The 13,791-nt window shown below is 35.5% G+C and overlaps 1 protein-coding gene across 2 annotated transcripts in view; it reads right to left on the reverse strand.

The window, feature by feature from the left end:
- The window catches only part of RNaseZ (ribonuclease Z), a 336,200-nt gene that overhangs the window by 39,747 nt on the left and 282,662 nt on the right, over nucleotides 1–13,791 (reverse strand). For both annotated transcript variants that reach the window (XM_090407253.1, XM_090407252.1), the window contains one exon: nucleotides 9,508–9,598. In XM_090407253.1, the coding sequence (XP_090263379.1) occupies nucleotides 9,508–9,598 (91 nt within the window). The remainder of the gene's footprint in view (nucleotides 1–9,507; nucleotides 9,599–13,791) is intronic.

Here is a 13,791-nt window from a genome sequence, read left to right on the forward strand (position 1 = left end):
ATTTTTTCTTCAATAATCTTTGTGTATTTAAGTCTACAGTTCACATCTAAGAGCTGCTCAACTTTCATTCATTTTAAAACTTTCTTACACGTTATTCTTTTCAATATGAAATTCAATTTTATCCTGCTCAAGACTAAATAGTGATCACTTCCAATTTCAAATCCTCTGTACACTCTAGTGTCCTGCATCAGGGAGAAAACATCACTATCAACACTAACATAGTCAATGAGACTTTTCTTATTCTTTGTCTCTTCTCTCCATGTGAATTTATGCACATTTTTATGTTGGAACATGGTGTTAGTAATAACCAGTACATGTCTTGAGAAGAAATCCAACAGGTATTTGCCATTATTATTAGCTTTGCTCTTTTCTCCAAATTTTCCCAAAATATTTTTGAATGTCTGACAATCATTTCCTACTCTGCTATTTAGATCCTCAACAAGGACCAACTTTTCCTTTTTCATTGTCAGTTGCTTTTTCTAAAATATCAAAAAATTCCTCCACTTCTACCTTAGTAGAACCTTATGTGGGACCATAGGCACAAATAAGTCTCATTGTCCAGTTCCCTATTCTGATATTTGCCTGCATTACTCTACTTGAGACCGACTGCCATTCATGAAAATTACCCTCATATTTTGTGTTGAATACTATGGCTTCTCCTTCTTTTCCTTGATTGTCATTGCCTGAATATAACATTTTGTATTTATTGCTCAGAAAGATCTCACCAGTTTTGGTCTTTTTTGTTTCAGTCACCCCTATTATGTCGATCTGGTACTTATCTAATTTCTGAATTAGCTTCATTTCTTTGCCATTCAGGCTTCTTATGTTGATAGTACCGATCTTTAACTCTGATGTTGAGTTTGGGTGTGTTTTCAGATATTTTCCAGTAGCTGACTTTTCGCTGTTCGCCCTGGTTCCCTGGCAAAAACAACGGGGGCCTTGTTTAACCGGGCGACACCCCAGCTAGCATGAAATTCTATCATGTTGTATACCATCACTTAATATTGTGGTTTAAGCCAATAAGAATTCAATTTGTTCTGTTATATCCCAAATTGGCATTCCATCCTTGTTCGCTCAGTATCCAGGTAGATACCCAACAGGGTGCACCACGAAAAGGTGAGGATTGGACATTAGGTCAGAAGCCCTGGTCGGTTCTCTGCATTCCTTTAAACTCTATGTGGAGGTCTCCTCTCAGTTATACAGCTTTGCCCCTTATGCACCCCCACACATAAATAGCATGGGTGGTAATTCTGGAGCACGAGATTTCCACTCTGTTAAAATGTTGTGTTCCAGAAAAACACCCATACTATATTGCCTTTTCAGCCTTCTACTTGACCAGCATTTGCATTACAGCATAGAAGTAAGCATATTATCAGCCAATCCAAAATATTCAGCCCTCAAACTATCAACAGGTAACTGGTGATCTTCCAACTAATTAGTGACCAGCAATGTAGATTTTTGCCACACTCAATCCATAGTAGATCACTAGCCATACCCACCCACAGATATCTGCTCACCAAATTATTATCTTACGGTGCATCTTCTATCCTTTGCAATTAGATTGCCAGTTTCCTTTCTTGTCATTCACTGCATATCCTCATAGTAGATGGCTTTCTCTCCTCAATTTCCTTAATGACACTGTGCTTTATGGAGTGCCATTGAAGAAATCTTGCAAGAAAATTTTCTGTAAGAAAGAACCTTCCCACCATCACCTTTGATTATATCTAGATCTCAAGATATAATCAAAGATCATATTTGTCATTTTAGGCTGACTTACACTTCTAGTTTTTCCTGCCACAAACACAGCTATTGTTGCTTTAACTTCTAAAAAAACTAAGATACTGCTCAAGATATTACTTCTCAACTATATAAATTTGAAATTGTCCCAGATGCTGATTTCATCTACTCGTCACACATTTGGCATGGTGTACCAAAAACTTCCTTAAAGTGGCTTTGGTGCTATCTAAAGAGAACAATGCAGCTAATGATTTCAATCCCCCCACTCACACCAATTATTTTGTCGTACTACTTCTGCTTTACTTCGTCTATATGCATTTTTATTGGCAACAGTCAGCTGGCCATCATCTTTCCTACACTTTCCTTTAAGAACATAGTAACTGCTAACGTCAATTCACTGTCCAGCTTCAGACTTACACAGTATTCTATCTACCTGTTGAAGCAGCCTTCCTCATGCTGTTTCTTCCAAAGACTAAAACCCACAGCTGTTCAAGAAACATATCACACATAGCACTAATGTATTATAATTTGTCTAACTCTTTGTTATGAAATAATATAATATATAGTAGACGCTGCTTATTGTGATCACTTTGGGACAGTCGCTTTTTGATAACAATAACCAGGTGCTAACATTAAACAAAGGATATAAAAAAGTGCATAATTTATTTTAATTTATTGTTATGAACATTATTTAATTTAATGTATTGTTATGAACAATAAAACAGCAGATTAAAGAAAGATTAAGATTAATCACCTGCATTTGCCTGGAAGATATAAGATTTATGGAAGAATAAGATTAAAAGAAGATTAACAAAAAAGATAGATTTCGACAAATGTTCTTTGTCAAATTTTCTCCTGATTAACCCTTATTTCTTAGAATTCTGAGATGCAAAAGGCTAAATATTCAAGGATTTTGATAACAATAACTGGAACTTTGATTACAATAGACGGATTATTTTAAATTCATTTTAAATGGTGTGTTTTGGGACCGACTGATAATATTATCCATGATCACAATAAGCAGATTCTACTGTATATATATATTAGTAGAAGTATGACTAATTGTGATGTAGCAAGTCTGATTTGTTAGAAGTTACTATCTTGTCCTTGGCTGGTTGAACCAGGCTCTCCTGTTTCAGGAACCAGGCTGAATAATTTCACCAACAGTACTCTGCTGAATTAGCCATTGTCATTCCTCCACTTTCCTCCAAAATCATAAGAACAAGAGCTGCAGCTAAGCAACAGTGATTCACAGTCCAGCTTAACACTTACAAAACCAACTTCTCTTTTATGTGTGTGTCAGATATACGAGGGTGATCTGAAAAGTTCCCGGCCTCAACCATAGATGGCAACACTATCGGCAAGATTTTTTTTTTCCTCTAAGTTGGTACATCTGTCATAAGCATCTATGTGAAATTGCTAGTCATTCTATCAAGTAGTTTGTTATATACAGCTGTTTGAGGCAAAAGTGTTGTCTGTATCCCTTGAAATGGATAAAATTGAGTATTGTGCGTTATAAAATTCTTTGTAAAAGAAGGTTTAATGCCAAAAGAAATTTATTCGAAGTTTATAAAAGGTTATGGGCACTCTTCTTCTTCGTTTTCTACAATTAAGAAATGGGCTGCTGAGTTTAAACATGGTCGTACCAGCCTTGAAGATCCACATGAAGGACATTCAAAGAGTATAACAACACCAGAAATCATTAATCGAGTGCATGATATAGTATTGGATGACTTGCGAGTCAAAGTGCATGAAATTGCTGAGACTATAGGCATTTCAAAAGAATGTGTAGGATATATTTTGCATGAAGAATTGTAAATGAAAAAGCTTTGTGCAAGATGGGTGCCATGATTGCTGGAATAAATGTGGAGCTAATGCAGCTAATAATTTCAATCCCCCACTCACACCAATTATTTTGTCGTACTACTTCTGCTTTACTTCTTCTATATGCATTTTCATTGGCAACAGTCAGCTAACTTTTGCTGTCAACAACAGTCGCTGGAATAAATGTATTAGTCTTAAGGAAGATTATGTTGAAAAATAAAAATAATTTTGAAATTATAAATTCGTTTTTTCATTGTTAGGCTGAGAACTTTTCAGACCACTCTCGTATATATATATAAATATAAAATCATTGCAATACAAGGACTGGACTCCTTGAAGGTATCACATTATTAATCTTTATCATCACATAATAATAATAGTATTGTGATATTATTATGTCTGATTCTGATAGCCAGGTCTCATTAATGCCTACAATCTGAAGTCCCAGTGAATTGAGCATCCCTTTGTTCTTGATACTCCTAGTATTTGTTTATAGATATAATAAACTACCTGATCTGACAAATCTGAAAGCATACCCCAACTCAGCATCATCAGAGTTAAAGATCGGTACTATCAACATAAGAAGCCTGAATGGCAAAGAAATGAAGCTAACTGAGAAATTAGATAAGTACCAGATCGACATAATAGGGGTGACTGAAACAAAAAAAAGACAAAAACTGGTGAGATCTTCCTGAGCAATAAATATAAAATGTTATATTCAGAAAATGACAATCAAGGAAAAGAAGGAGTAGCCATAGTATTCAACACAAAATACGAGGCAAATCTTGAATGGCAGGCAGTCTCAAGTAGAGTGATGTAGGCTAATATCAGAATTGGGAATTGGACAATGAGACTTATTTGTGCCTATGGTCCCAGAGAAGGTTCTACTAAGGTAGAAGTGGAGGAATTTTTTGATATTTTAGAAAAAGCAACTGACATAATGAAAAAGGAAAAGTTGGTCCTTGTTGAGGATCTAAATAGCAGAGTAGGAAATGATTGTCAGACATTCAAAAATATTTTGGGAAAATTTGGAGAAAAGAGCAAAGCTAATAATAATGGCAAATACCTGTTGGATTTCTGCTCAGGACATGGACTGTTTATTACTAACACGATGTTCCAACATAAAAATGTGCACAAATTCACATGGAGAGAAGGAGCAAGGAATAAGAAAAGTCTCATTGACTAGGTTATTGTTGATAGTGATGTTTTCTCCCTGGTGCAGGACACCAGAGTGTACAGAGGATTTGAAATTGAAAGTGATCACTATTTAGTCTTGAGCAGGATAAAATTGAATTTCATATTGAAAAGAATAACGTGTAAGAAAGTTTTAAAGCAAATAAAAGTTGAGCAGCTCTCAGATGTGAACTGTAGACTAAAATACACAAAGATTATTGAAGAAAAAATGAAAGAGTTTCAGAACAGGAACCAAACCTTGGAGATTCAGTGGCAAGCCTTGAAGAAAACCCTGATTGATTCAGCAAGAGAGGCATGTGGTGAAGTAGTCTGCAAGGATAGAAAAATCAGAACTCCATGGTGGACACAGGAAGTTAAAGAGGCACTGAAGGAAAAGAAGAAAGCATATCAAAAGTTCCTCACAAATAAGTCAGCTTTTGCTCTTAGAGAATACAGAGACAAATGTAAGATAGCGAAATACTGTGTAAAACTAGCTAAACAAAAGTCATGGGAGGACTTTAGTAAGAACATAGAAAATAAATATCAAGAAGGTGGAAAGATATTCTGGAGGATGTTTAAAAGCTCAGAAATGGAGGAAAGAGTGCTGTAAAAGGAATTAGAGATGATGAAGGAGATATAAAACTGGAGAAAAAGATATTCTTGATGTATGGAGTAATTACTTCGAAAAATTGCTAAATGAAACAAGCAGTGATAGCACAGTGGTAAAAAACACTCAACAGGAATACATATCCATACTTGAAGTAGAAAAAGCCATCAAAGGCTTGAAATGTGGAAAGGCAGCAGGAGTAGATGAAATTCGACCAGAAATGCTGAAGTATGGTGGTATAAAAGTCTTACAGTGGCTCCACTGCATAGTTCAGAAAGCCTGGACAGAGGGACGAATTCCTGATGATTGGAGTACAGCTCTAATAGTACCCATATATATAAAATGGAAATAAAACTGAATGTGAGAATTACAGAGGTATTTCCCTACTGCGTGTTCCTGGCAAGATTTATTCCAGTATACTTGAGAAACGGTTTTGAAGAATTGTGGAAGAAAAGCTTGGTGAAGAACAAGCTGGATTCAGGCCAAATAGAGGCTGTCAGGATCAGATCTTCAACAAATAGTTGAGAAAGCATGAGAATATAACAAAGATCTGTATTTAAGTTTTGTCGATCTGGAAAAAGCATATGACAAGGTGCCAAGAGAGAAGCTATTCAATACACTACAGTTATATGGTGTCAATGGGGCATTATATCAAGGAATACTTAGTCTTTATTTGAGTTGTAAGTCAGCAGTTAGAATTGCAACTCAAATAAAGACTAAGTGTGAGACAAGGATGTACATTATCTCCTCTGTTGTTCATTATCTATATGGATCACATTATGAAGGAAAGTGGTATTAAACCTGATATCAAAATTGGAGGTGTTAATGTCAGTTCTTTGCTTTATGAGGACAATGTTATACTTCTAAATAAATCTGCTACAAGTTTGCAAGATTCTCTGACTAAATTGAATAATTGTTGTAATAGATATGGTATGAAGGTCAGCATTAAAAAGACAAAGACAATGAAAATAGGTAGAATTGTTGAAAATGACAACTGTGTTGTGAATGGAGAAACCTGTAGAACAAGTAAAACTTTTCAGCTACTTAGGCACGATTTTTAGTGAAGATAGTAAATTAAATATGGAAATAGACAATCGAATCAACAAAGCTGGTATGGTAGGAAGTCATTTGAATAAATTCATATGAAATAAGAGAAATTAGTCGGAACACTAAAATAGCTGTATACAAGACAGTGTTCAAACCAGTTTTAACTTATGGATCTGAGAGCTGGGTCAGAAGTAAAACACTTGACCAAAGACTAGAGACCACTGATATGAGAGTCCTGAGAAAGATTAAGGGCATGAACAGATGGCATTAATGGCAATATCATATTAAAAATGAGGATATTAGGAAAGAACTTGACATTGTTAGCATCCAGGAATGTGTTTGCAGAACTAATCTCAGGTGGTATGGTCACTTAAACAGAATGGGCAAGGAAATATTAGCAAAACAAGTGTTCTCTGCCAGGTTGGCAGGAAAAATGACCGAGAGGAAGACCAAGATATAGGTGGATTGATACAGTACAAAATGCCTTAGACGATAGAAATATAAGATCTGATAATGTTGGAGTCTTGACAAGTAACAGACTGATTTGGAGGAAAATTGTAGATAGGAAGTTAGTAATGATGTAAATTTTTCATATAGTACTATCATATCCTGTCCCCCCCCCCCTTGAGATACATGTCAGGAATTTGATGATGATGATGATAAACTACCTGATTGTTTTTTTGTATACACATGTCTGTAGTCTGTATGAGACAGCTGAACAACTTGCAGATCTCTGTTCTTCTCTAGTGTCATATATGGAGACATCTTTGAACATGCTTGATGGAACCAAACCAGACAAAAACAAAACTGAAATCGTTCTCTTCTCATAATCATTTCCATGATAATGCCCATTCCCGTCATTAACACAGTTCCATAATAATGTCGTTCTTACGCATAGATTCCTCTCATTATAATTTAGTTTCTCTGACTCTCTGTGTTAGGTCTTATATCAATTATTCAAGAAGTTTAGTAGATAGTTTGGTATCAATTTCCTTTATTACAACGGTAAGAGTCAACTGCATTAAAATCAGTTTATTATTTTCTCAGCCAGATGAACAGAAATACAAAGCTAAATTGGTGCTGTTAACATACAAACATGACTAAAAATGAAACTTCCTAGTTCCATTTCTTTAATATGTGTGTGGCTTTGATTGAAGCTCCGACCTTCACAACCATGACTAGTTTCCCTAATAGGCACTCAACTCAGACTCTTCATCACTTTTTATCTCCCATTCACCCCCCCCCACCCAAAATTAACACAATTAAGGCCAAATTTTCTTCAAGTTTTTGGTTTTAGTTTGCTATTTTCGGTTTTGACTTCCATTCACTATTTTGGTTGAGTGCTGCATGTTTTAACTGTCTCTAATGTTTATAAATAGTGTAAACAAGTTGCTATTCATAGTGTTTCATTCATTCTGCGTAGCTATAAAATGGATACATCTCCAAGAAAGTATTCAAAAATATGTATTCTTTCTCAGCACAAATCCATGACTCAAAGACAAATTGCTAATGAGTGTGGTGTTGGTTTGGGTACTATTAATGCGATTTAAAAGAGGTTTAAGGAGAACAGACTTTTTCTCCTGACAGAAAAGGAAACCTATGCATTCTCAAGATCATTTACTAGTTAGGAAAAGCAAAATGAATTCAAGATTGATCAAGACGGGATTAATGTTTCTGACATGACAGTCCACCAAAGATTGTTGGAAATAGGGAGGACAAAAAACAGAAACAACCATTGACAAAGGCTATGAAGAAAAGAGGCTCCAGTTGGCAAAAGTATACAAAGATTGAGAAGTGGAAGAAGGTCATATTCTCATGAGATGAGAGCCATTTCTTTGCCCAAGGAGAGCGAGTATCCTATGTTTGCAAATCAGTAGCTGAGAGGACTTCTTACACCCACCTTCAACAAGCTCCTAAACACCAAGCTGAAAAGATATTCTGTTTTTGTTTTACATATGGCCATCTGGGATCACTTTGCATATTGATGATACGATCAAAGTGACCCATACATAAAAATATTTGAGAAAGCAGTGGTCTCACAGATCCAGAAAGACAAAGAACTCAAGACTCATCTTAACAGGATCTTGCTCCATGCCACACTGCAAAAAAAGTGAAAGGGTCCCTCAAAGATCACAACATCCAATTGCTTCAAGGGTCAGGTAACTCACCTGACAACTGAATAGAAAATTTGTGGGTCATAGTGAAAAAGTGACTTGGAAAATATAGTGTAATACGAAGGATAGCTTAATACAATTCATTATTAAAGGTATGGTTTCAAGATGCCGAAATAAGAAAAATGTGTCCTATGTTGGTAGATTCCATGCCTAAGCGAATTTATTAGGAACACTGGAGCACTGTAAATTATTAGGTAAAGTTGGAGTTTAATTTTTATACTTATGATAAATATTTATTTTTTGCTGGCCTGGTTGGCCAAATCATGTGGATAGTGCACCTGCTCTCCAACTAACATGCTGAGGGTTTGAATTCCACTGGGTATAGATGCTTGTGAATGTCTTTAGGTTGTATGTAAATATTATAATTTGACCACCACTTTGCTCACTGGCTTGAACAGGTTTCATATTGGACTCTACAACAGGGTTTCTGGATTATTTAATCTTTAGCCAATCCATGGTACTAATGTACAACTAATTTTGTGAGTGAGATTCAGATGAAAAATGAAGTAGTCTTCTTTAGATTATTTTAACATTCATATCTGAAGCATTGATCCAACAGGTATACAGGTTCAGCTATTTACTATCACCAAAAATATCACAAAAACAGTCATATAGCCAGCAGAATTCCATAATCTCAATCACTCTTGATCTCTTCCTCATCAAGAATCCTTTTAATTATACTGCAGATATTGTTATTTGCATTATTTCAATCATAAGAATATTAGGCAGAATTATCTTTGTCATTCAATTTATCATTGTTGATGAAGTAGTCAAGGATCCTTCAGAACATCAGAGAATACACTGTCCAGTACTTGCAGTCATAGTTTTCTGAGAACTGGGTCATCATTCCCCACTTTATCTAACAAGTGTCAGATAAAGATTACCTAATAATAACATAGAACTCACTGAAATTTCATAAAAAAAGAAATGAATTTTTTTACTTACCTCTGTAACTCCAAGTTTATAAGTTAAACTCTTATAATCATCCAAAAGATACTTTTGATTTTTGTAACTCATATAAGAATTCCGAATAAACCTATAATAAAATATTTTCATAAGAGAGCTGTAAATTTTTAACTAATTTATTCCAAAAAAAATATTTTCTAAAAAGCCTATCACTGAAATGATTTACAACTAACTGAAAAATTGTTGCCTCATACATAACAGGAGGAAAACAAATTTTAATAATATTGTTTTTAATGTGCTACCTTGGAATTCAATTCAATCAATCCAGTCATATATAGAACTGTAGTGAAGGATGGAATGATTAAGCTTTTTTTTAATTAAAAGAAAGACAGGAAGAATAATAAATATCCATTACTGTTTTGATGGCCAAGCAGCACAATGGCATTTGTCTCTGAAAGAAACTTAAAACACTGTAAAGTGACTGAGATCACACATCACAGTTCACCCTTTGGCATGAGAGTTGCTTTGGTATACTGTAATTAAAAGATGACCTGGTCTCTCCAGGAGCCTGTATATTCATTTTTAATTAGTAATTCTGAGTAACAGTTTCACTGGCTTGACTTGGTTCTCATGCTGGAAGGTTGGATTTTTTTCATGTGTGATCTCTCGATTTGTATACAAATCATGTGACTCAAGGATCAGTCCTTCGTCCATTGTTATTCAATCTGTATATTAATGGCATTGGAAAGGATTTGACATATGACATACAGCTATTTGCTGATGATGCAAAGATAGGTAGGTAGGGTAATCAGGATTGTTGTTGATATGCCGTACTTGTAGAATGATTTGAATTGGCTGGAGTTGTGGGCATATGAAAATGGCTGTCATTTCAATGTTAATAAATGTAAAGTCATGCACTTTGGTATGATTAGATATCCAATGTCATATTATATTGGTAGGATTATGCTTAAAGAAATGAGGCTAGGAACCTTGGAGTTTTAGTAGACAGGAAATTGAAGTTCAAGGGTCATATAGCAAAAATTATAAATACAACTCAGAGAATAATGGCAATGCTAAAATAAACCTTGACATGTAAAGATAATGAAGTCATTTTGCCACTTTACAAGGCCTTGATAAGACCTCACTTGGACTATATCATGCAGGAATGGTCTCCTGGTTTCCATGGTGATTCTGATACATTGGAAAGAGTGCAAAGGAGAATATCAAAAATTATATTAGTATTGAGGAATACATTAGGAAGACAGATTGAGGATTTGTAGGCTGCAGACACTAGTAAATAAGAATATGAATGACTTACAAACTTCTGAAAGGGTTATACAGAATTTCAGTAGATGGAATTTTTCATTTTATGGAAGGTGGGGAATGGATGTGAGGGCATGGAAGTTGAGAATGAATGCTGTCAAGAAGGGAGTTAGGGCTAGATTTTTCTCTCATAGAGTAGTGCATGATTGGAATGCATTGCTATTGGACGTTGTGTGTGCAAGTGCCATGAATGAATTCAAGAACAGGTATGACAGCTGGTGCGAATATTATGGCCTCTCTTGATGAGTTCCTAACTCCCTGGAGATCTCTCTTAATAATAATAATAATTTCCAAAACACTGTTCTGTCAGTTGGCTACTTATTACCTTTAATGGATTTTGATTCAAAACCCATTAAAGGTAATAATGGTAACCTGATTTGTAGGATGAGTGTCCCCCCCCCCTCACCTTTCTATGAGAATGACAAACTCATCTTCAGCTGTAAATTCCTTAAGATTTTTTGTATTCTAGATGGGATATGAGTAAGTCAAATGAGTTAATGTAGCTTCTTCACATTACTTTCACATTTTCAAGGTCAAATTGTACACTGTATTCCCCAAAATAACTGCATGTACACAACATTATTATATGTGTGTTTTTTCTTGTTAAATGCAATGCTTAATACCATTATCGGTATAGCAGATTCACTGGTTTGTGTTAACTCTGGTTCACTACTTTAAAGAACAATCAGCTTACAAAAATCAATTTATAAACTGGAATAACTCTTCACACATATAAAATCACTTCTAAAACCCAAAAGACAGGAACTCTTTCATGCTATCAAAACCATACACAAATCAGTATTCAGTTTAGAATGATACAAAATAAACAGGTTATCCTTCCATCTCAAACTGTAATCCAATAACTTTCCCAACAAATTTCTTCCCTGTGCAGTAGCTATTAACACTTCAATTATTCTGACTATAAACTTTCTGCAAATGAACTTCATACACTTGGAGAAAGCCTTACGTGTGAGATAATAAAATGTCTCTATTTATTCTATACATGACCATTTCACTGAGACTGGAAACAAACTTCATGATTTGTTATACAATAATAATCTATTTTTTTCATTCAAAATTAATGTAGCCATCAATGCATAACATAAACTTGAACTTCATGAACTCATCACAACATTCATATCACTAAAGCTGACAAGCTGTACTGATTGTTGGTTTTCTTGCATGACTGTTGTAAACAACTGCAATAAAATCAACATTAGACAATCACAACTCCCACAACACCATTTACATAAGAAAAACTGTCATTTACAATTAATTTCACAACATTCACAGATACACAACTGACTCCCAAGATCTTCATACAAAAGTACTGTGCACCGCGTACATTCTAAAGAGAGACTAACACTTTAAAACCATAACAAAACCCAAAGCAAACTGCCAAAACTATATAAATTCCCTCCGAACAAAACTAAAACACTGCTAGTCCCTTAAATGCAATAGTTCTAACACAGTATTCTCAAAACTTTCGATAACACTAAATATTCCATATCATTTTCTCTAACAAATACGCTTAAGACATCTTAAAGAAACTCGCACCCACCACAACACCAATACATTTATAATACATTTTGTCAAAAAAAATCTGAAACTGGGAAGCTAGCTGGAGTAGATGACACCACACTTGGCAGAAAATGCTTAAATAAGGTGGTACAAAAGGATAGGCCTTCTACAGAGGTTGTTCAATAAGTTATAAGACTATATTTATACAGAAAACAGATTACCTTTAATCGTCATCATTTACATGGTCTTTTTCGAAGTAACTACCATGAGATGCGATGCATTTGTCCCAACGTTGCGTCCACTTCTTAAACACATGTGAAAATCCGTTTTTTGAGAGTTCTTTCAAAACCGCCTCCGCAGCGTTTACACATGCTTTATTACTTTCAAAATGGCGGCCTCTTAGTGGTTTCTTGAGCTGAGGAAACAGCCAGAAATCGCACGGTGTGAGATCAGGACTGTATGGAGGGTGTGGTAGGATAGCTCTGTTGTTGTTCTGCTCCACTACACCACCAGCAATATTTGGCCTTGCATTATCATGGTGCAATAAGAAGCCATTCTTCAGCAATGGACGCTTCCTTTTGAATGTACTGTACCAATGTCCGTAAAACATCCGCATAGTATGAGCTGTTTACAGTATTCCCGGGTTCTACAGCGTGTTAGTAAACAATGCCTTCGTAGTCCAAAAACATTATGGTCATAACTTTACCAGCCGATTTTACAGTTTTTGCTTTCTTGGGGTAGGCTTCCATTCACTGCTTTGTTGTTTCATTGTAGAGTCATAGTAATACAACCAAGCTTCATCTGCTGTAATGATGCATTTTAAGAAGTTGTCGTCTTCTTGTTCCAGTCTTTCTTTCCATTCTGTGCACACATCCACTCGATGCTGCATTTGCTCCGGTGTCAAGAGTTTGGGAATCCATCAGGTGCAAACACGTTTCAGTCCCAAATGTTCAGCCATGATTGAGTGAACACTTCCCACAGAAATATTCAGGACAACATGCAGCTGGCGTACTGTAATTCTGCGATCCTCCTTGATGATAATCACTGCTGTGTTGATCATTGTCTCTGTGATGGACGTTCCTTCCTTAAAAGTTTTATGCCAGCGAAAAATACTTGCCCTCGACATTGCTGCATCATGGAAAGCTTCGCGTATCATGTTAAAAGTGTCCGATGCCGATTTTTGCAAATGCACACAAAATTTAATTGCATAATGCTGTTCCAAGGAAGCTTCCATTTCGACAACTGGTCGCAGCTCGTAGGTGCGCCGAAAAACAAGCTTGCACTTAGTCACGTTACACTCTGGCACATCAGCCCGTATACGCCATCTATCAACCTCTTTTGATAGATGAACAGCAACATTTCTTTATTCCACAGAAATTAATATTGTGATGAGTGGTTTTGCGACAGCAAAATTAGTCTTCTTACTTATTGAACAGCCCTCGTACATTATTCAGAAGGTCTGTCAGACACTGAATTCCA

This window comes from Typopeltis vanoorti, chromosome 17 (assembly GCF_054136105.1).
Source record: "Typopeltis vanoorti isolate ZY-2024b chromosome 17, IOZ_Tvanoo_1.0, whole genome shotgun sequence".
In the NCBI taxonomy this organism is placed as follows: Eukaryota; Metazoa; Arthropoda; class Arachnida; order Uropygi; family Thelyphonidae; genus Typopeltis; species Typopeltis vanoorti.